The following is a 21,559-nucleotide window of genomic DNA, read 5'->3' as shown; positions in this document are numbered from 1 at the left end:
ACCTACTTCAGGGACTGCATGATGGAGAAGCAATTTCAGCCTCTTTCCCTACTGTTTTGGAAGGAAGACAGGAGGGAAGAAGGTGGTACGCGAAGCTGCTTCTACAGGGACTCTTCCTGGTCCTAGTTAGGAGAGTCCCCATGCAGGTGCTAGAAGAATCCTCAGCAAAGGCAGTGGCCTGACAGAGAACTGCAGCTTTTGCAACAGGCAGACAGGGTTCCTGTCCCAGCAAGACCACTGATTAGCTGGGTGACAGTGGATAGGCCACTTGACTATCCATAAGTCAGGGATAGTGGTTCTCCCTGCAGTCACCTGTTATGACGATTAAGTGAGGTAGCATCTGTGTCCTGCCTGGCACAGAGCAGACACTCCACACAGGCGAGTTCCCTTTTCTAGACCTCTGATTCAGCATCAGAGGAAAGCACACTCTTCTGGCTATAGGGCCAAAACCAGAGGTCAGTTGAAGGGGACCAGCCAGGCACAGTGGGCGTGGATTTTTCCCCATCCATGTGCCAAACACAGGGGTTTCTCTGGGTCAGAGACTGACTATAGATATTTTACTGAGTGAGTTTCTGTTTATGTACCACAGTCACATGCCTGACACTGTCTTGTCCCTGTGTACCTCACTGTCTAGGTTTTTTAGACACAGGCTTTCGTGCTCTAATTACCAACATGAAGGGATTTTGCTTGTGCATGGCCAAGGGGAAGAGGTGGGGAGACCCAGGCCCAGAGGATCTGGCCCTTGGTGGAATCAGCAGGAGATTCACCAGCAACCAGCTGGAGCTCTGTACTTTTGTTCCTCATGGGTGTGGACCCAAGAGACTTTGGCTATGATAACAAAGAAGGCCCCTTACCATAGTCCCTCGGAGAGGCTGAGGCTCTGACCCGGGAATTGGCCTGCTTGACCAGCAATCTTCCCTTTTCTCCTTCCTTATCCATTCTCTGTGCCTGCCTGTGCTCCGCAGACCAGCTCTACATCTTGAGTGCAGGCTACGAACTGGCCAGCTGATGTGTCTAATCATAGCCGTGGATGGCTCTGGTGTGACCCAGTGCTTATAACTGCCTGATTTCAGAAACACACTAGCTTGATTAAAAGCCAAGGCTTTTTTGAGATTGCAGTGTGGCAATGTGGAAGACTCATCTGTAGCTGGCTGGCCCCAAGTAGCCCACAGCCCTGGGCCCCCTTCAGGCCTCTGACTCAAGTCCAGGTCCTGATCCCCAGGGATGAAGACATACCTGACATGGGGCCCAGCCTCGAGGGGAAAGCGCAGCTAACAGTATGAGGCTGGAAATGCCTGGACTCATGCTCAGGAGTCCTCTTCATCACCAGTGCATCTTCAAAGTCCCCGAGGAGACGCTGTGTGTCTGTGTGTGATGTGATGTGATGGGAATGGCAGTCCTCAGGAGCCCATTTCTCTCTGGACCTCTCCCCTAACACACCCAGCCACTTCTTCTAATAGTTAGAACATAATGGTTTCGTTTATTCCTTTTGAAGATGGGCCCACCGCTGCATGCCCGCTGGGCTGACTGCCGCTGCAGGTTACAAAGCACCAAGGCCATATTTCTGGTACTTCGGTGTTCCCCTCATAGAGAAGTAAAATGTCAGTGGAGCAAATTACTGACCAAATACTTAGCAATCTATAAATATTAAATTGCTCTGGCTTTCATATAAAATTCAAGCTCTGGTCTGCCGTGGAGGAGAGGCACCTGGATAGCTCCAAAGGAGAGGGGACCAACTGCCAATGGAGAGACACATGTCCTCAAAGGACAGGGCCAAGGCTGACTCTGTGGTTGGTGGGGGTAGCCCCGGCTGGAGGAGAATGGGGGTGGTGGCAAACTTAGAGGTGACCATAACTCAGAATGGGTTTTCTCTAAGTGTTCACTTGAGGCTTTGTGTGTGTGTTGGGCTGGGGGCGGGGGGTGGTGGTGGTGGTTGTTGCCGACGAACTGCAATACATTTATTTTTTAAAAATATACATATATTTATTTTAGTTGTAAATGGACCTTTATTTTATTTATTTATATGTGGTGCTGAGACTCGAACCCAGGGCCTCCTACATGCTAGGCAAGCACTGTTCCACTGAGCCACAATCAGAGCCCCTGCAATGCATTTCTTATTCCAGCCCAAGACTCCCATGCACTGCTCCCTCTGGGGACTGTCTCTCTCAGAGCATGTATCAGAGCCTCCACAGGCAGCAGGGCTGGGACTGGAGAGTGGGGGCCACAAAAGGCCAGGGCTGGCAGCATGGCTTCTCTTCCTCCCTCACTTGTGTGGCTACAGCCTTGGCCGTAGGCTCCTCCCCTGCTCACTGTGGTGCGCGCCCCCCCCCCCCCCCACTGCCCGTGTGAGGACTCTGCTCCATCTGTTGCTTAGTGCTGCGTGTGCGTCTATGGCAGGGGTGCCATGTGGGAGTGTGTGTGAGTTCTAACATCATCTCGGTCAGCTTTAGACTCCCTGCAAGTGCGGAGGTCTCCTGTGCCATTAGGATCACTTTAGGATGCCACCAATGATCAGCTGCTCTCATGTGCCAAGACCCTGTACTAATATTTTTGCTTCTGTTTTGCGGTGCTGGAGGTTGAACCCAGGGCCTTGTGTGTGCCAGGGAAGCACTCCACCACTGAGCTCCTCCCCGGGGCATGTGCCTAATTCTTTACATGCTCTTGATGGAACCAGAAAAGGTAGGAACTACAACACCTTTACCACATTGCAACTGAGGACACTGAGGCCTAGACAGGCTGGTGACTTGTCAGCGTTTTATGGAGAGGTTCCAGGCAGAACCACAGCAGTTCTGTAGCCATTTAGTGGCTGACCTGAGGCTTTCCAGCTTGGGGACCCAGATTCTTAACTCTGAGACTGCATTGTGTCTCCAGACACACCTCCTCTCCCAGGCCAGTGGCCAAGCTAGTGTGAACTCTGTCTCTCTCTCTCTCTTGCAGGCATCCCCACGCTCATTGTGTTGGACCCACAGGGGGAGGTGATCACCCGGCAGGGACGGGTGGAGGTGCTCAATGATGAGGACTGCAGGGAGTTTCCATGGCACCCCAAACCCGTGCTGGAGCTCTCTGACTCCAACGCTGTGCAGCTCAACGAGGGGCCCTGCCTCGTCCTTTTTGTAGGTATGGAGCTCAGTGGTGGGACAGAGGGAGATGGGCCAGAATGGATCTCACTGGGGGTGGTGCCTGTCCCTGAAGCCTCTTTGCTGCCCCAGGCTGAGCCCAGGCCTTTGTCTCTCCCTACCAGCCTTGCTTTTGACCCCAATGATTTATTCATGGCTCTTCCCCTGTGGGAGGTGGTCTAGGACAGCTGCTGTGCTTTCCTCCGTAGCTGCTTGGGCTGCCAGCTGGGCAGAATAGGTCAGGCCAGGAGGATGCCCCTACTCCCACCCCCTAAGAAAGAGGCGGGGCTGTCTGCACTGCAGCTGCAGGAGGCTGGGCCCCCTTGAGCCTGGCTCACTCCCACCTGCTTCTGTGTTCCTCTGTGCTCTGAGGAACTGCTAACAGCCAGAGGCTGTTAGAGCCAGCCCAGGGCAGTGTTCTTGGCTCTATCTTTTCCCTGTAGCCAAATGCAACTCTCATTTGGGTGCTGTGCTCAGCCTGGGCAAGAGGCAGAGAAACATTCACGTGAGGTCTCTGCAGCCTTTTGGGATGACCCAGGTTGCTTTTGCAAACTAAGCAACTGCTGGCCAAGAGCCACCTTCCCCTCGGCCTAAGGACTTGTTGCTCCCCTCCAGATGAACTGCCGTATTAGGACATGGCTGAGATGTGCCATATCTGCTTCACCGAGGGTCAGGGAGTATATTCCTCATCCTCCCGATTCTCTGAAGTCTGGTTTAGGGGCTCTCAGGAGGGAAGCCAATAAGCAGACCTGAAGGAATTCTTAAGCCAACTGACTTGTAGCCTGGGTCAGAGTTGTGGGGATGGTGCCCGCCTGGAGAGAGGTGGCCTTGGAAAAGGGCCTGCTGCAGGCATACACACAACATCTGTGGCCAGTTAGAAAACAATTCTGAACCCAGGATGAATTAGGAACCTCAGGACCATCTGCAGCAATGTGGAAAGGGTCATAGAGAGGCAAAGCAAACTAAATGGAGATCCAGAGTGTGTCCTGCTCTCTCTGCACACCACAAACTTATCATGTGGTGTAGCATGTATGAATGGAATCCCTCCACCACTGAAGCCTACTTTTATCACTTGGGGATACTGCCTTTGCTCTTGGCTACAGGTTTCAGCAGCTTGAGCCCTGGGACCCTCTACATGGCCACTTCCAGTCTGTGTTCTCCCATGTAGCCAGTCTTCCCCTTCCAGGAGAGTCTGGCTGTTCGCTGTGGAGGTGGCATCACAGCAGGTGTGGTACCCTCACCCCAGCACCATGAAACCCACTAAAGAAATCACAGTCCTCAACCTCAACTGTACCACCACTTCTGCCATTTTCACTGGGAATCTGGAGGTTCCCAGGTCATGGCTTCTGGTTCTATGATTGAGAAGAAAACTACCAGATACTTCAGGTCCTGGCTTAGAGGAAACCCAGCTTTTAAAGAATTCAGTGAAGGAGCTGGGGTTGTGGCTCAGCGGTAGAGCGCTCCCCTTGTACACGAGAGACCTTGGGTTTGATCCTCAGCATCGCATACAAATAAATTAATAAAATAAAGATATAAAAAAAAGAAGAAGAAAAAAAGGCTTAAAAAAAAAAGAATTCAATGAAAAGCATTGTCTGGCTGGGGCATTGTGTCACTCAGTGAGGCTAATTGTTCCTGGTGAGCCCTGTGCAGTAGAGCTCTGTTAGAGCCTGCTTTGCTGCTAGTACGTGTGTGTGTGTGCATACATGTGTGCATGTGTGTAGGCCCACTCATGCACACGGAAAGTTATATTTATGTCTAAGAGGAGGTTCTTTTCCATTCAGAGGCTGTTTAGATGGGTGTTTCTCCAGCTCCCCAGGCCTTTGGGGGTGGTAGGTGACAAGCCAGAGTTTGTTGTTTCTTTTTCCCCCATCACAGATTCTGAGGATGATGGAGAATCTGAGGCAGCCAAACAACTGATTCAGCCAATAGCTGAGAAGATCATCGCCAAGTACAAAGCCAAAGAGGAGGAGGCACCACTTCTATTCTTTGTGGCTGGGGAGGTGAGTGTGGAGAGAGGATATGGCCCTGGCTCTCTTAGCTGGGGACTTTTAGGATATAATAGTGGCCTCTAGGAAGTTTGAGGGGACCTCTGGGACCAAGCTGATTATGCCACAGACCAATGTGGAAGAAAAGACATGTCATTAGACATGGAAAACCATTTCCTACCCCTGCTGCTTCCTTTTCCCCTCCTTTTTGCAACAGTACCAAGCCCTCTCAGGGCCGCTGCCACACAGGCTGCTGGGGAGAACAGCCACCAAAAACTTTCACAATCCACCCTCTCTCCGGTGGTGCTTGGTCAGAACCATGCCCTGGGTGCTTTATAAAGTGTGGACTGGTTTAGGTTCTCTGCACCAGCCTGCAAAATGAGCTTAGCTCTTTACTGGGATTCTGGTTTTGGCCGTAGTTGGGAGTACAGTTAGTTACCAGCCAGCCCAGGAAGAGGATCAAGTTTGGAAACTGTTGTCATCCCCAATCCCTTTCAACCAAGGCCTGGCCCTTGAAGGCCCCCACAGTTTGGACCAACAGGGAACTTTTCCCAGGGTTAGAAGGGAGCCCTGGAGAGGAGGGAACCTCCAACCCGCTAGCCGCTTCGTTCAGTAAGATGGACATGTGTGCATGCGCGGTGCGCAGGCGTCTATCCCACAGGATCCCCTTCTGCGCATGCTCATGGCATCCCACCCCTGTGCCCCCTGAAAAAGTCATTGACACTTGGTTAGACTACCCTTGCCTCCTTCATTCACCCATCTGTACCTCTAGTTGGTAGGAGCCCACACGCTCATTTCACGCTGTTTGGATCCCAGGAGAGGCTGGAGAAGACAGGCAGCAGCCAGACACCCTGAGCCACCCATTCATCACTTCCTCAATAGCTGCCCCTGCAGGCCCTAGAGGGCCCCTCGCAGGCAGCTCAAGTCGCCCTGCCCAACCCTGGGATGGAAAGGAACAAAGAGGGTTCACAGGCCCTGGGGCTCACTAGCGCTGCACACAAAGCGCCCAGCGAGGCTGCTCTGCATTTATTAAACTCTAACCCCACAGAATGGCTCCGAAGAAAAGATGGGTGCAGAACAGAAAGGGCTGAGTCCCTGTGGGGCGGGGCTTTAGAAAGTGGCTGAAAAGGGGCCTTTACGGAAACCCAGGCACTGGGCCAAGTGCTTCACCTGCTTGTTTCCTTTGTACCTCACCTCTCTGCCTGGGAACATAATCATCGTCCTGTCTCACAGAGGAATAAAGTAAGGCTCCAGCCAGATGAAGGGTTGCCCTGAAACTGCTCCCTGGGCTCTCTCTGAGAGGGCTGGGGTTGCTGGCCTTTGGTTTACCCTCACAGAAGCTCCATGTGTTAGGAACCTCTGTCAAATCCATTTTGTTAAATACATTTGACAGGGGCTAGGACCTGGGCTGGAAGTTCTTGCCAGGGTCACATAGGAAGTAGGTAGCGAGGGAGGGAACTGAAATGAGATTACCGTGACTCCAGGAACAGTGCTCTTCCTCTTTCTGTCCATGTGTTCTGACAAATGGACCTGTTCATGCCCAGAGGAAGGAGGCTCCCTGGACCAGAAAACTGGACAGAGGCATCTGAGTCATCTGCGGCTTTTGTCCCCACCTGGCTGCATGTTCTTCCTGTGCATTTCACGTGGGCTTCTGGCCTTTTGGGCTTTCCAGGTTCCAGTTCTCTGTCCTTAGGCTCAGAAGCAAGGCAGCATGGAAGGAAGGGGGCCAGGCAGAGGAAGATGGAACATCGAGCATTGACTGAGCCCAGGACTTTGTCTCAATCATATCCCTGTGGCAGGCAAAAGTTATCCCCTCTGAAACCCTGGTGGACATTAAAATTCATCCGTGTGGTTTGATTGGAGGGATCCAGGGAGGGCAAGCAGTGGAACGCTTGGCTTGTGCAGGCCTCCTAATGGGAATGAGACATAAATTATTTGTCCAGGTGTCTCCCTTTATTTATCATGAAGACTTTTTACTAACTCACATGAAGGGCCTGAATTGGGGGAAGAGTGCCTGAGAAATTGAATCACACAGCATTGCTGGGAAGTGCATGGTGTTTTAGGGGGCAGGAAAGGTCATCTCACTAATAGTCTACCTAAAGATTTGCCATGGATACATGAATTTTATTTTTGTCTTAGAAATTAGTGAGTCATGGGCTGGGGTTGTGGCTCAGCAGTAGAGTGCTCGCCTAGCATGTGCAAAGCCCTTTGTTCGATCCTCAGCACCACATAAAAATAAACAAAATAAAGGTATTGCATCCAACTACAACTAAAAAATAAATATTAAAAAAAGAAATCAGTGAGTCATAAATTTTATGCTTCCTGCTGACCTCCATCTGAGACCAAGAATAATCCAAGCCCCTTTTCTGCAAAATGTTTGTTTTAGTCAGTTTTTTTGATACTTTAACTAAAAGATCCGACAAGAAAAATTTTAGGATGTAAAGTTTTTTGGGGGGCTCATGGTTTCAGAGGTCTCAATCCATAGAGAGCAGGCTCCATTCCATGGGGCTTAAGGTGAGGCAGAACATCATGGTGGAAGAGTGTGGCAGAGGGAAGTGGTTCACATGGTGATCAACAAGCATAGAGAGACTCCACTTGCCAGATACAATATATACACCCCATAGTCATGCCCCCAATGCCCACCTCCTCCAGCCGCACCCTACCCACCTTCAGTTACCACCCAGTTAATCCCATCAGGGAATTAATTCAATAATTGGGTTAAGGCTCTCATGACCCAATAATTTCTCCTCTAAACCTTCTTGCGTTGTCTCATACATGAGCTTTTGGGGGACACCTCATATCCAAACCATAACAGTGTCTGTCTTTTTCATTGGGTTTAGAATATTGTGCATTTTGTAGGGAAATGACTTCAGGATGGGTATGTAAAGTCCATTGACTGTTATCTACCTCATGGGGGTCAGTGTCATGAAAGGTAACCTTAAATGGTTGCTCCCTGACAAAACCTTTTTCTTGTCTTTGGATTTGTGTTTGCATTTATATTTGAATCAGGCAGTATCTGATATGAGGGAAGTTCACCCGCACAGCTGCTGGGAATGTACAAGAAAGTGTCCATGTCCTTCTCAAACAAATACAGTGAAGCAGTGTAACCTTGGTGCTTGCGCAGCTATGTTTAGAGTTGGCCAGCTATGTGTCTCCTGCCTTCTTTGAAACCATGGGGTGGTGGGTAGTGAGTTGTTTTTTGTTTAAAAACTTTCCAGAATTGAAGTTCAGATGGCCTCAGAAAAGCCACAGTAGAGTTAGCAAGTAATTGAGAGTTGCTTGCAAAAATAAGCAATCAAAAGACATCACATTTTTAAAAAGCAGAAGATATAACCAGAGTTGCTTTCATGCTAATAAAGATGATTTGCTTGATGGTTTGGGGGATCTGAGGGAATTTTTTGAAGTGGTCTCCCCATAACAGGGCACGGTCTCCTGCTGCCTGTGCCAAGAACCCACCTCTCCTTGAGGGTAGCCTGCTCTTCAGGATGATGGAATTGTCCCATTCCATGCAGTCTGGGGAGATGGGGCCCAGGGGACTTCTTCTTTTTAAAACTTACTGGTTTTCTCTCCCCTCTGGTGACTTCCAGGATGATATGACTGACTCCCTGCGAGATTACACCAACCTGCCTGAAGCTGCCCCTTTGCTCACCATTCTGGACATGTCAGCCCGGGCCAAGTATGTGATGGACGTGGAGGAGATCACCCCTGCCATTGTGGAGGCCTTTGTGAATGACTTCCTAGCAGAAAAGCTCAAGCCAGAGCCCATCTAGTGGGGCTCCAGCCTCTTGAGACCTTATTTAAGACTCATTCTCCTCCTCTTCCCCTTCTTCCCCTCTGCCCTTGGACTTTTCCAGCAGGTCCTAAATCACACAACCCAAATTTCCAACCTCTCTGTGGTGCCTTGTTTCTGCATTAACTCCTCACTAGCACCCAAGGGTGCACATCCTCACAGCAGCAGCAGAATCTGCCATATTTGGAGATTCTGCCTGGCATTCACAGGGATGGCATAACTGGGCCAGAACTGGGACTGCAGCACTCTCTCCAGGTCACTAGCTCTTGGTGAAGGATTGTTCAGGGTATTCTGCACAATAAGCATGCAGAGACATCGAATTAGGGTTCTGGCTCTGGAGTCAGCACGCACACAAAACAGCCAGAAGGGAGCTGCTCCACACGCACACGCACATGCTGGTGGAGTGGAGAAAGGGCGTGGCCTCAGCAGACATCAGCTCAGAGCTGTTGGGGAGAGCATCCTTTTATAGGGGACGTAGATATAGTCTTTCTTGGTCTGAGGGAGAAATAGCAGCTTATCAGTGGGTTCTTGGGCAGGGGACTCCCAAATCTAAAACAAAGTGTGTGGGGTTTTTTGGTGAGAAAACAAGTAGCTAAGGTAATGATTCATATAATTGCTTACTTTTATTGAGCTCCTACCATATGATTAGAGTTTTGCATTCCTTCCTTTTATCTCTTTCTTCCTTGGTCTTGACCTTCTCCAGGTTTTTGCCTGCTCATACGGGCAGCTTCTACTCTCTCGGAATTTTGTTCTTGAATTCTTCTCCTTGATATCTTTACAAGAAACTTGGCCCTGAGTTCTTAGAGGAGCCGTGCTCAGCTGCACAGATCTCTGGCCCAGCTCTGTGCCTGAGGCCACTGGACCTTTGCTGAGGCATCTGCATCCCTTTCAGTTTCCCCTGTCACTCCCTTTTCTTTTCAAAGCAGAACTGAAAAGCAAGAATTTACTAGAAATCTAGCTTGTCCTTAAGAACCTTCAGAAGAAGCTGTGTTCTCAGGCAAGAGGGAGGACAGAGGGCATGTCAACTACAAGTAGGCCATGGGTACCCTTTGCTAGGCCTAGGTAACTTGCCCTTTTGTTTGAGTGGAACTGACCACATTTGGGGTGAGAGACTTTGGCCCAGGGATTCACAGGGGTTTAGCCTATCTCAGTCAGGTGTCAGCCTTTAAACAATCCAAGGGCTTACCCTTGACTCAACTCTGCCATCTGCCAACCAAAACAATTTATTTGGAAAACCCCACAACCCACCCGCATAAGCTGTTGACAGTGTTCCTTGCTAAATTGGATTTTTATTTGTAGTTCAGAGGTACAAAATTAGTTGGTAATTAGACTATTTGATGTTGCCAGCCTGAAACGCAATCACCTAGTAAGAAATAAAGCAGGCATCTCTGGACATTACCATCTAGTGGCCTTCCCTGTTCTTAATAACAAAAATATTTTTCACTTGAGTGCTCTATTAGAGGGTGGGCAGTGGAGGGAAAGGCATACAGAACCTCTAGTAGCCATGTTCCAGAATTTTTAGAATCCCAAGAGCACAGTGGTAGAGCACTTGACTAGCATGTGCAAGAAAGCCCTGGGTTTGATCCCCGGTATTGAGGGGGATAAAAAGAAAAAAGAAAGAGAAAAAAAATTCCAAGAACTTGGCCATCTGTCAAATCATCTTGGTTTCCAGAAGCCAGGAAGCTGATTTTGATTAGAGTGCCAGAGACAGATGCCTCCAGGAGCTCTGGTCACCATCCCTTTGGCTTGGTACTTGCTCCAAGGTGAATCCCTAGATTATAGACATTGTTATGGACATTCCCGCTCTTTCCCTCTTGAGATTGCTGGTTGGGAAAACACAAGGACTCCTGCAGGAGTCTCCCTGTGAAGAATAGAGTAAGAGTTGGGGCTGCCCAAGTCTAGCTCTGTCCTAAGGCTAGAGGCTTCTCTAGAAATTCTACCATTGTCCCTTAGAGGGTGAGGCAGATGAGGGTACAAGATTAGGCCTCTCCCTTGGAAGATGTATAGAATTTGTGTCCCTGCCCTAGGTCATGACTGCCTTGGAGAAAAGGAGGCCCTCTTTGCAGCTACTTTTTTGTGAGGACAGAAGGAACAGACTCCAGTGAGGAGTTGCTGTCATTGCAACAGAAAAATTGGTCATCTGTGTTACTTTAGTGGCCTGTACTGGGCTGACTTTTCTGAAGTACTAACTACTAATGTCAGCCAGATCCCTGTCACCAGAATTCCCCTTTTAGAGCAGATGTGTAGTTTAGTTAAGCTCAGTGGGAAGGTTTATTAAAAAGGTTTAGGTCTATACCGTGGCTACACTGGAGGAAAATGTTAGGGAAGACTCACTTCACCGTGCCAATGAAAAAGTCCCTTCTCCATGGTGCAGGAGATCCTAAAGGTCATTGATGCAGACAAATGGCAGTGGGATAATTCCCACCAAGTAGCTCCATGATACCTTATAAGTCTCATTGCTAATTGGAAGCAGGTTAAAAACCCCAGCTGTGACATTCAAGGAGAACCATGTCCTGCCGGTTGAGACAGGAAGGTGGCTGTAGAAATGCCACCCTAGAGTTCCCAGATTTGTGTTCACAACAATGACCTCCACTTGCCATTCTCACAATAGAGATGAGATTTTTTTTTTTAACTGTCTTCCCACATTAAAGATCTGTTTAAGGAAATGGGGTGTATTGGGATTGGTATGTACACTGGGCAGAGGAAACCAGCTTCCTTTTCAGGAGTCAGGTGGTATTGTGCTATTAACCCCCACACACACTCCCAACACACACACATGTGTCCTTGAAATCAATGGCTAGCATTTATCCCGGCTTCGGGAGCCAGTGCTATTTTCTTGGCATCGGACAAGCTTCAAGTGGTAATTTCCAGCCAGACTTTGTTTTTCTCTATTGCCTAATTAAAGACACTAAAAAGCTGTTCCCCACTCCTCCTGCCCTTCTGCAGGGCAGCAAACTGAATTCAGCAATGAGACAGCAGGATGTGGCCTGGGGACAGGCCGGCAGTACTATGTGGTGTTGTACTATTTAGCTAGAAAGAAAACCATGGACATGTGAGGTCACGTGCAGAAATGCTGCACACATGAAATTATAGCATTGGGAGGGACCTCAGTGAGCATGTGGTCCTGCCCTACCCAGTCACTAGGGAGGGACACACATTCTGTACACAATGCCATTTCTCTGGCCAGCCTGGGCAGGCCCGTGCTTGCAGGATAGTTCTAGAGTGCAACTATTTTATAGATCTTGGGGTAGTGATGCTCATAGGCTACAGAGATTCAGGAGTGCCCCCAGAAGTTCCTCTATAAGGACTGCCTTGGGAACTAGGAACTGACCTGCCTAAGCCTAGGCAGACTTTCAAGGCTGCCCCAAAACAGTTGTGTTGAAGTAATCACCTCACCTACATCCCTCTTCCCAATGCCAACAGGGACAAGAGAGTGACAAGAATGTGTCCTTTCCTTCAAGTAGGTTGCTGAAGGGAAAATTTGGGGAGGGTGGGGAGCAAATAGCTGTGGACGGGAGCTTTGTTATTAGTGTCACTGGCCTCAGCATGTGTGGTGTGAGCTTGTGTTTCCAGAAAACAAAAGGCTATATGTAAAATTTTATATTGAGTTCTGCTTTATGACGGGGTTTCTTCTACTGGGGGATATATGACAAAGAAGTTCTAGGTACCTTATATGCAAAAGGATGAAGTAAATATGCCCCATTTATGTGTGGCTCACCCCATTGGTGTTTTAGAATACTTCCTTAACCAGGAAATGTGTTAGTAGGGGTGGGTGGAACTCATTCGGAGGGACATTTGGATTTCCATTAAAATAATGTGCCGACTCTTGAAAGCCTCCATCTCTATAGGCCAATGTACAGCCCAAGCCAGGCAGAGTAGCCTCAGGTCTAGATTCTTGGGTGCTCATGCTTTATACAAATAAGTCACCCACATGAACTGGAATGGGAAAATCATAAGAGACATGGTCTTAGGAGCCAAGTTTCCCCCAAATTGATCTTTGGACATCAGAGGACCTGAGAGTCCCCAGTCTACCAAGAGCCACTCTGCAGGCTCTCAGTCAGCACATGCTTCCTTCATTCCAGGGATACAAGGGAGGCTGAGGTTGGACCCTGCAGCAGTCATTTTCCCACCTCTTCCTCAATCTGTGTTCCCTTGCATTTTGAGAAAGCAGCACCTTTGGCATCGGTTGATAATTCATCTGAGAAAAGGAGCTCTTCTTACACAACTAGGGATTTTTAAGAGTAGGAAGAGCAGAACTGATTCCAATCATAACACATTGGGAGTCTCCGTCATACTTGGCCATTAAGCGTCAACAATGCTTCCTGGGACTCCCAGGGAGGACTTGGCTTACAGCTGCCATCTCAGCTGCTCAGATGTGACATGATTCCTTAGTTAAAGAGACTTAGTTCATTCATTAATTTTGCTTCTCGTTTATTTGTGCAATCTCATGGGGGAAATCGAAGGAATAAGATCTCAGAATTTAAGTGACAATGAGTGCTTCCTTGAGAAAACAAAAGTGAGCTCAAGTGAAGTCTGCTCCTGAGGGAGTAGCAGGGACCAAGAGGGGAGCCCCAAGCTCTGCAGTACAGCTGGTGGTTTTCAGCACTATCCAGAGAACCTTGGATGGGTGCTGTTTCTGGGGTCTTTGCATGGAGGAATCACAAAAGTGGATCTAAATGCAGCTCAGCTTGGATGGCGGTGACATCTGGAGTTGATGTGAACCCTGAGGCAAGTGTCAGAAGCTCCATACTGTTCATTAATGAACAGTATCCTAACCAGAAGTCAGCAGCCAGGGTGGGGCAGGGGAGAATGGTTTCTGCGCTCCCTGCTGTGTAGCACTAACTGAAGGGCCAAGCACACTCCCACAGTAAGACTTGGGCCCACTGGGACATTGGCCTCTGCACAGAGCTGCTCTCTCAGAAGCTGTTACAGGGAAAAGCTGTAGCAGTTTTGTTAGTTCCCATTTCTGTCCACTTAGAGTTTTTGGTCCAATGTCCTCCTGAATTTCAGATTCTTGCTTCTACTAAGATTACATGAGCCAGTCTGGATGGGTCTTTGACAACTGTGAGCTTGCAATTACTCTTTGGTAGAGGGAAACTTGACTCTATCCTTCTCCTTTTAAGCAACTTAAATCTGAGAAAGATCATGACCCCTCCCTCCGGCTTTAGGGGTGGTTCTGAAGTGCAGCCCGCCACCTTGTGGCAGAAACCACTGCTGCAGCTGTGCCTCGGGACAAAGGCAAGGAGCCTAGCCAGCATCCCACAAGGTTTACCTTTCAGCCAGTGTTTTTCTTGTCATGTATTGCTCAATTTATTCCTATTCACTGCAAAGATGATGACCGAACAAACATTGGCCTCAAATTTGAAAATTCATGAAAGTTGTTTTCCAGTATCACTCAGCAGATAAGAACTTAACCACCATTTGCTCTCCTGCAGTCATTTAAGAGAAAGGACAGCGTGCCTTCCACCCCTCCCCTTCTCACCAGCAGCCAGGGTGGTTATACCTATGAATGTACAAAAAGAACTCACAGACATTGTGGAGAAGCCACCGACTATCACGTCAAAGGCACACCAACTCCTTTTCCCCCTCTTACAGTCAGGACAAAAACTGGGCTAAAGAGTTATTTGCCAGTGTTTTGCATTGCTGTTTTTTCTCAAGGATGTAGTTTGTTCTTTCATTGATTTTAATTTTGAACAAAACCCAGCAAGAACACCATCTACGGACACAAATTACAAGAAATTGGCTTCAGGTGGGAAAGACACAAGTGTATGACTTCTTTTTCTCTAGCACTTTTCAAAGATGTTAATGAGGAAGACACAGCCAATCAAACTGCAAACACCCCTCTCCCAACATACCAAAGCAATACCACCTGCCAAGTGAAAGTTGATTTCCAATATCACTCAGCACATACCCACACCCACATTTAGTTCTCCCAGGAGGAAGTTTTTACTAGGGAGCTGGAAAAGCGGAAAGGGGGTCCATGGTATCTCTTGAGCCTGCTGGCAACCCACTCCACCTCTCTGGAATGAGCAGCTAAGGAGTCCAAATCATTACAGGAACTACTGTACCAAAGGGTATATATAGTTCAACTACACTCCTACTGTTGTCCTCAACTCCAACCCTATATTTATAGTTGTAAAAGTGGTGTCTGGATTGAGTCCTAACACTAGTCCACAGGCAGTCATTAGATATGGTGATTACCATCTGTATCTGCCCTCACCTCCCTGGCTGTATCCTGGATGGCACCTGGTAAGTAAGGATGTAACTTGTCCTAGTCCCCTGGGGGTTTAAGAGAATTGCAGGGGGTCCTGCAGCAGAGCCGTGGTTCCCAGGGCTTCAAGCTCTCAGAACCTCACCCACCCACTCTTCCTGTGTTCACACAGCACCCAGGCCTGCTGGCACGTTCCTGAGCAGTTCTGTCATTCTGTGTAGGGGGAAGGGTGTACCTTAGTACATTATTACATTTAAACAACTTTACATAAAATAGGATTAACAACAGGAAAATAGTAAAAAGGGTGACGCTTTCCCCACTGCTGCAGGGTTAAGCTGCAGATTTTGTCAATTTCTTCCTGTTCTGCAGAGTCCTCAAAAAACATTTGCAAAGGTGCTAAGAAGATGATACCACCGGATGAATCAAGCTGTTTCTAAAGATTGGCATAAGGTGGGTGGGATATACATAACAGTGGCTATTGAAGTGAGGTCTACACAGACCCCAGGGGTGGACATATCCAAGCTTTAAGAACAGCTAGCTATTGCTCCATGACTCGCAGCCATTAGCTTCTGGGTTATTCCTCTCTTAGCAATGCCCTCCTCAGCAGGCCCAAAATGAAGAGACACTGAGACCCACTGACCACACTTAAATGAAACTTTTTAATGTCATCGTCATCTGCTGGTTCTAGGTTTATTTTCCACTGACCAATTATCAGGCAGAGGTGGCTTAACCATGACCCATAACCAATACTTGATGACTATAAAATACCAATCAGTCTTTGGGAAATTTCTGGGCAAAAAAAAAAAAAAAAATGCTTCTTAGTGGTCTCCTGCCCCCCACCCCCATGCTGGAGATGGAACCCAGGGTTTCATATGTGTCAGGGAAGCACTACCACTGAGCTACACCCCAGCCACAGTACACAATTAAATTATGTATATCCAGAGCCCACGTAATTAATTACCACACACACACACACACACACACCCTCAAAGTTCATAGAGACGGGAGATCTCAGGAAGAATTTTGACCTTTTTATTTATGAGGAAAAGCAGAAACTTGTAGAAATTCCTGTTTTTCCGACGCTATATGATGGCAGCAATGCCTACCTCTTGCCTCCATGCCAGGAAGCCAGTTACCATCCAGTATGCTGGGGTTGCAGGAGCTGGAGGCATCCTCAAAGACAACTTTGGCCCCCTTTTTCAGCGGTAGCTCCTGTCCCTGTTCAAGTGTTCCACCCTTAACCTTAGCTGTCTTTTTCCTTCAAAAAGCAGGATGCTTGCAGCCATGGCCGAGTTCAGGCTGTCCACACCAGGCACAACAGGGATCAGCAGCCTCTTGCCCCCAGTGCTCTCGGCCAACTGCAGGGATTCCAGGCTCACGCCATGGGTCTCCCCACCTATCACCACAGCTGCTGGTGCCTCTGTCCAGTCCAAGTCGTAACTCTGAACCTCAATTTCAGGGAGCCAGTCTTTACTGTCTCCAGTTTCTATATCCTCTTCCTGGAACTTGTGAAATTTCAGAAATCGTCGATCACTCACCCAGCCATGATCACTGGCTTTAGTAGACATCTGGGCCTGAGCATAGAGGCCACAGTTGTCTGCTACATGGACCCGGATGTCAGGGGGCAAGTAGTTGGGTACTGTTTCCCATTCCAGATTGTTGATAATAGGCACCTGAAAATGTGCCCCCATGCCTGCCCGTAGCACTTTGGGTTCCCAGGCATCCACACAGCCTAGAAAACAAAAAAGATTTAATCAAGATTTCATAAGTCTCAGAGTGGGAGCTCTGGAGTAAATCAGATTAATTCTGGACCAGAAAATAAAGCAAAAGTGTTTCCCAGTGGAGCCTTCTTGGTAGTTGGTACCTTCCAGAGCCTTCCCAATGACGGCAGTGTCCAGCAAAGGGACTGCAGGATTAATCCCTGCTAGTGCTGAAGAGGGATTCTATGCATCCCTTTGACACTGTTCATACATACATGCACTGACCAGGGGATGCAAAGGGAATTAAAACACCCAATATCCCGGAACTCGGGGTACAGTGGTTGGTGGTGCTGGGACAATATCTAATCAGGTAATTAGAATATTAATGACAATGTAAAAGAAGCATAAACAGGATAAGAGAAAACCCTGATATAAAGCAGGCTTTCAGGAAAAACACCAAATGTCTAAGAGACCATGACACTGAGCTGGGTCTTGAAGGATAAGAGGATGTTGTAAGAGAAAGGCCCAGGTAGAGAACAAAGTCAGAGAAGGGGAGAATGTCTAAGAACTGGAGTTGATGGTGGGGGTGGAGGGTGGGAGAAGAGAGAGGAGGCAGGCAGTGGCCAGTGTACAGAAGGCCAAGGATGTGAAGCTGAAGAGTTTGGATTTTTTTCAGAAGACAGTATGAGGTACTGAAGGATTTTCAGCAAAACAGTGACAGAACCTGATTTATGATTCAGACAGACTCATTTGACTTCAATGTTCAATTTGGATTGGAACAGATTTCCCACACTAGAGATGAGGAAATTAGGTAGGAGGTCGATGCAGCAATTCAGGGGGAAATGAACCTGAACCCAGGTGGCAGTTCTGTCACTCACATACACCTCTTCTGTCATATTATGGTAAGGTTAGCAAACCTACTCTTCTACATATAGTTAAGTGCTAGGCCCAACCACTCCCATGCACAGCAGATACTTGATCTTTCCCAGTGTCTACTCACCACAGGCAAGGGGGAAGAGATGGCACAACCAGGGTACCTCCTCATGACTATATCACACATATTGCTACCCTAACTTGTTAGCACAAGTCTCCTCATGAGAAGTTATTTTAAAAGTCAATTTGTCAGATTTAGGACAGATTAACTAGGCAGACAGCATTTTAAAAGGACTATAAAAGAAACTGAGAACATGAGAGTGCCCACACATACCCCACCTATGGGCTTTCCCATGCATGTCAGGGACCAGAGATGGGAGCTGGGCTACAGGTGAAGAGGTGAGGGAAAGGATCTAGAGGATGGGCTCATACCTATGAGGAGCTATCTAGTCTGACCCCCTCACCTAGCGGGGAGTAAGGAAAAGGTGAGACTTTCCCCCTTCTCCTCATGTCCTTGACACTGGGCACCATACCAAGTATTTCCTACTCTTTCTTTCTCTACCTCTTTCAGACCAGCCACCACTATCGATATGAAAAACCACACTGCTTGGATTATATAAACACATTTCCAAAACCACCTCTCCTATCACAGCGCTCAACAATGGAGTAGGTGGCTACTCATAAAGGAATCACAGCACCTAGCTCTCATACCAGCAGAGAAATGTACTCCAACAGGGTGTGACTGGGAAGAGTTGGAACAAACAATTTAGGCAAGTCTCAGCAATGGCTGCCACTATTAGTGTATTTAATGGTAGCTTGAGTGTTTCTGATGAATGATGCTTTCCCTCTCCTCCGCTCCCAAGGTGGAACAGGTCTTTTGGGCACATCCCATGAGTTTGGCAGGTCTGTTTAGAACCAAACCTATTAATCCCCATTTCTGATTAAAAGAGATAGGAATGTAATAAGGTTAATTAGCATGTGGACGGACTGTGTGACCCACCTGAGGCTGCGGGAAATGAATTACAAAGGCATAATCACACCATTGACACATTCTTTTCACAGAATTCAAAATTTAATTTAATTTATACCCACTCAAAATCATTAAATACAAGACCTGAAACCAAATGTTAAAATTTTTTGCCCTGATTAAAATTTTTTTCTTTAATAACCTAACAGGTTTCAAATAACTTTAAAAGAAAATCAACATTTACTGACTTATTTATCATGCCAGGCATGGAGCGAAGTACTTTATTTGTATCATCTCAAGTACTCCTCAGAACAACCCTATGAGTAAGATTCTGTTACTATTCTCACTTCAGAGATGAGGGAACTGACCCTTAGCATATTGCTCATGGACACACATCTAGTAAGGTGCAGATCCAAGATTCAGACCTGTGCATGTCTGCCCAGAGTCCCAACCAAGCAAGACACCTAGTAACAGGTGCTCTTACCTTTAGTTAGTAATACTTTGCTGCAGCCTGCCCCAGCAGCAGATCTCAGAATTGTCCCCAGGTTCCCAGGGTCACGGAGATTGTCACAAATCAAAAATAAGGGCAGGGAATGCTGAAGCTGAGTCTCTGGATATGTCATTTTGACATGGTCAGGTTTGGCAAAAATCCCTGAGGAAACAACAAGGACGTTCACTTATTTGATGTGGGAAATAATTTGATTTTCCATTTACTTATTCTTTATGTCTTTTTAAAGACATAGGAAATATGTGAATACATTCTGACTAAAAACATAAAACAACATAAAATTCTACCAGTGCTGATCCCCTGCCTGCCCCATCTGTTTTCAATCTTGTAGTGTATGCTTTCAAAACATTTATGCATCTACCTAAATACAGGGACATCTGTCCATATATAGGTGCTTTTAATCAACATATAAAAACTCTCAATGTATTATTTTGCAATTAACTTATTTCACTCAATAACATGTCTTAAAGAAATGACCATGTATATTTAAAGCTACCTTATTCTTGTCTTGCATGTTATTTTTTACTTTTTTTTTTGGTACCAGGGATTGAAATCAGGGGTACTCGACCACTGAGCCACATCCCCAGCCCTATTTTGTATTTTATTTAGAGACAGGGTCTCACTGAGCTGCTTAGCCCCTCACCATTGCTGAGACTGGCTTTGAACTCACAATCCTCCCGCTGGGATTATAGGCATGTGCCACCACGCCTGGCTTGCATGTTATTTTGTAATAAGGATATACAACAGCTCATTTAGCTCTTCCACTGACAGTTAAATTATTTCAAATTTTCCTTATTTACAAACAATGCTATAATGAATGTCCCTGTATGACTCTATGTGTATGTGTCTGAAAATAAACACCCATAAGTGAAAAGGACAATTGGTATAAATACACTCTTACTGTTAACAAGTGATACCAAACTGTCCTCCACACAGCCTATTCTAGATTATTCACATTTGAAGCACATAAAACACCTGTTTATACCTGGAAAAACAAAAATCCTAGCAGGGTGCAGTGGTGCAACACGTGTTATCCCAGCTACTGAAGAGATTAAGGCAGGAAGATCACAAATTCAAGACCAACCTTGGTAACCTCTGCACCTTAACAAGGAAGACCCTGTCTCAAAATAAAAAAAATAATAATAATAATAAAAAGGGCTTCAGATGAAGCTCAGTGGTAAAGTTCCTCTGGGCTCAATTCCCAGTCCCCAAAACTTCTAAGCTCTTTATATATAAACTAATATCAAATAAAGATTCAATATTCTTTGTAAGCATGCTCCCAAAGGACTGTACAGTTTTTTTAAATATCATAAGCATCTTGCTATATATAATTGTTCCAATAAATGAGTTACTTCCCTGAAAGATAATACAATGAAAAATTTAGAATTCTTTGCAAAGGCATCATAGGTACAAAGCCTCCAAGAAGAGATTAGATAGTAACATTTTAAATTTGATTTAAATAAAATCTGCTGCCCTAAGACAAGTATGAACAAGAAATTCACACCTAGTGACACACTGTGTAACCACTGACCAATTATTCCTTGTGGTGCTACTAGGTCGGACCAATCCTTGATATCCTCAAATTTCACCTTAATGAGGCTTACACCTTTCAACTTATCAACTGGCAACTCCTTTATGTATTCCAGGCGGCTAAAGAAGAAAACTTTTGGCACAGCTCCAGCCTTCAGAGCGTCTGCAATCAGCCTGCGACCTTCCAGTAGTATCTTCCCTTGTTTGTCCCGAAACGGCCTGGACTTAACTATTGTCATTACACTGCTGTAAGTAGAAACAAAAAGATGGCTGATGACCAACATTCTTATACTGAGACACACCTAATTTCTAACAGACATAAAGAGCTTCGCAGAGGCAAAAACGAATTCCAAAGGAGACACTTATTCTGCATAATGCAAAAATAAAAATAATAAAACCAGAGGGTTGTTCTGGAAGAACTCCTCCGGGACGAGGAGGTTAAGATTCCACTGTGCAGCAAAAACAAACACCGGAGTAGACGACAAGTGTCAGAAACACATCACCTCAGCCTCCTGTCCCCAGGAAAAGCTTTATCGTAGCGAAGTCCTGCCTCTTCCCAGGTACTCGGCGTATGGGATGGGGACATCTGAAGCGGCTGTTTCGGTCGCTGAACCTGGGGATGCGCCGCCTCAGACGCCCCCTCGCGGGGCTGCTTCCGAGGGGAGCGATTCCGCTCCACCACCTCTCCGGATGGAAACACCACTTTCAAGGGGCTCCGCCGCAGTGCCCGGACCCAGCGCCGCGCGTAGAGATCCCAAGTCTGGACCACTGGCAGCCACGGTCGCACAGAACACACTTTCTTCACCAGCAGCGCCATCTTTCCTGTAACGCGGGTCACGTCAGGAAAGCGCGCCGTCCATCGCCAGTGACGTCACCCGC

General features: G+C 47.2%; 2 protein-coding genes across 5 annotated transcripts in view; one reads left to right on the top strand and one right to left on the bottom strand.

The window, feature by feature from the left end:
- Window positions 1-12,650, top strand: part of Nxn (nucleoredoxin) — a 147,390-nt gene extending 134,740 nt beyond the window's left edge. The window contains exons 6-8 of one of the 2 annotated variants that reach the window (XM_027924510.2): window positions 2,938-3,117; window positions 4,992-5,116; window positions 8,689-12,650. In XM_027924510.2, the coding sequence (XP_027780311.1) occupies window positions 2,938-3,117; window positions 4,992-5,116; window positions 8,689-8,871 (488 nt within the window). In that variant the 3' untranslated portion in view covers window positions 8,872-12,650. The remainder of the gene's footprint in view (window positions 1-2,937; window positions 3,118-4,991; window positions 5,117-8,688) is intronic. The other variant, XM_071603294.1, reaches the window with a different exon arrangement.
- A 3,463-nt stretch (window positions 12,651-16,113) lies between these two features.
- On the bottom strand, window positions 16,114-21,513 carry Mrm3 (mitochondrial rRNA methyltransferase 3). 3 transcript variants are annotated; one of them, XM_027924532.2, is made up of 4 exons: window positions 21,184-21,513; window positions 20,655-20,926; window positions 19,127-19,294; window positions 16,114-16,834 (listed from the first exon to the last, which is right to left on the bottom strand). In XM_027924532.2, the coding sequence occupies exons 1-4, from the start codon at window positions 21,495-21,497 to the stop codon at window positions 16,302-16,304; spliced, it is 1,287 nt and encodes a 428-aa protein (XP_027780333.2). In that variant the 5' UTR covers window positions 21,498-21,513; the 3' UTR covers window positions 16,114-16,301. The 3 variants fall into 3 exon arrangements, with proteins under 3 accessions (XP_027780333.2, XP_027780334.2, XP_071459866.1); XM_027924533.2 differs by having other exon boundaries at window positions 20,682-20,926; XM_071603765.1 differs by lacking the exons at window positions 20,655-20,926; window positions 21,184-21,513 and adding an exon at window positions 20,136-20,629.
- Window positions 21,514-21,559: the final 46 nt, after the last annotated feature.

This window comes from Marmota flaviventris, chromosome 17 (assembly GCF_047511675.1).
Source record: "Marmota flaviventris isolate mMarFla1 chromosome 17, mMarFla1.hap1, whole genome shotgun sequence".
NCBI lineage: Eukaryota > Metazoa > Chordata > Mammalia > Rodentia > Sciuridae > Marmota > Marmota flaviventris.
Note: the sequence above shows the minus strand (reverse complement) of the source record. Positions and strands in the feature narration are given on the sequence as shown.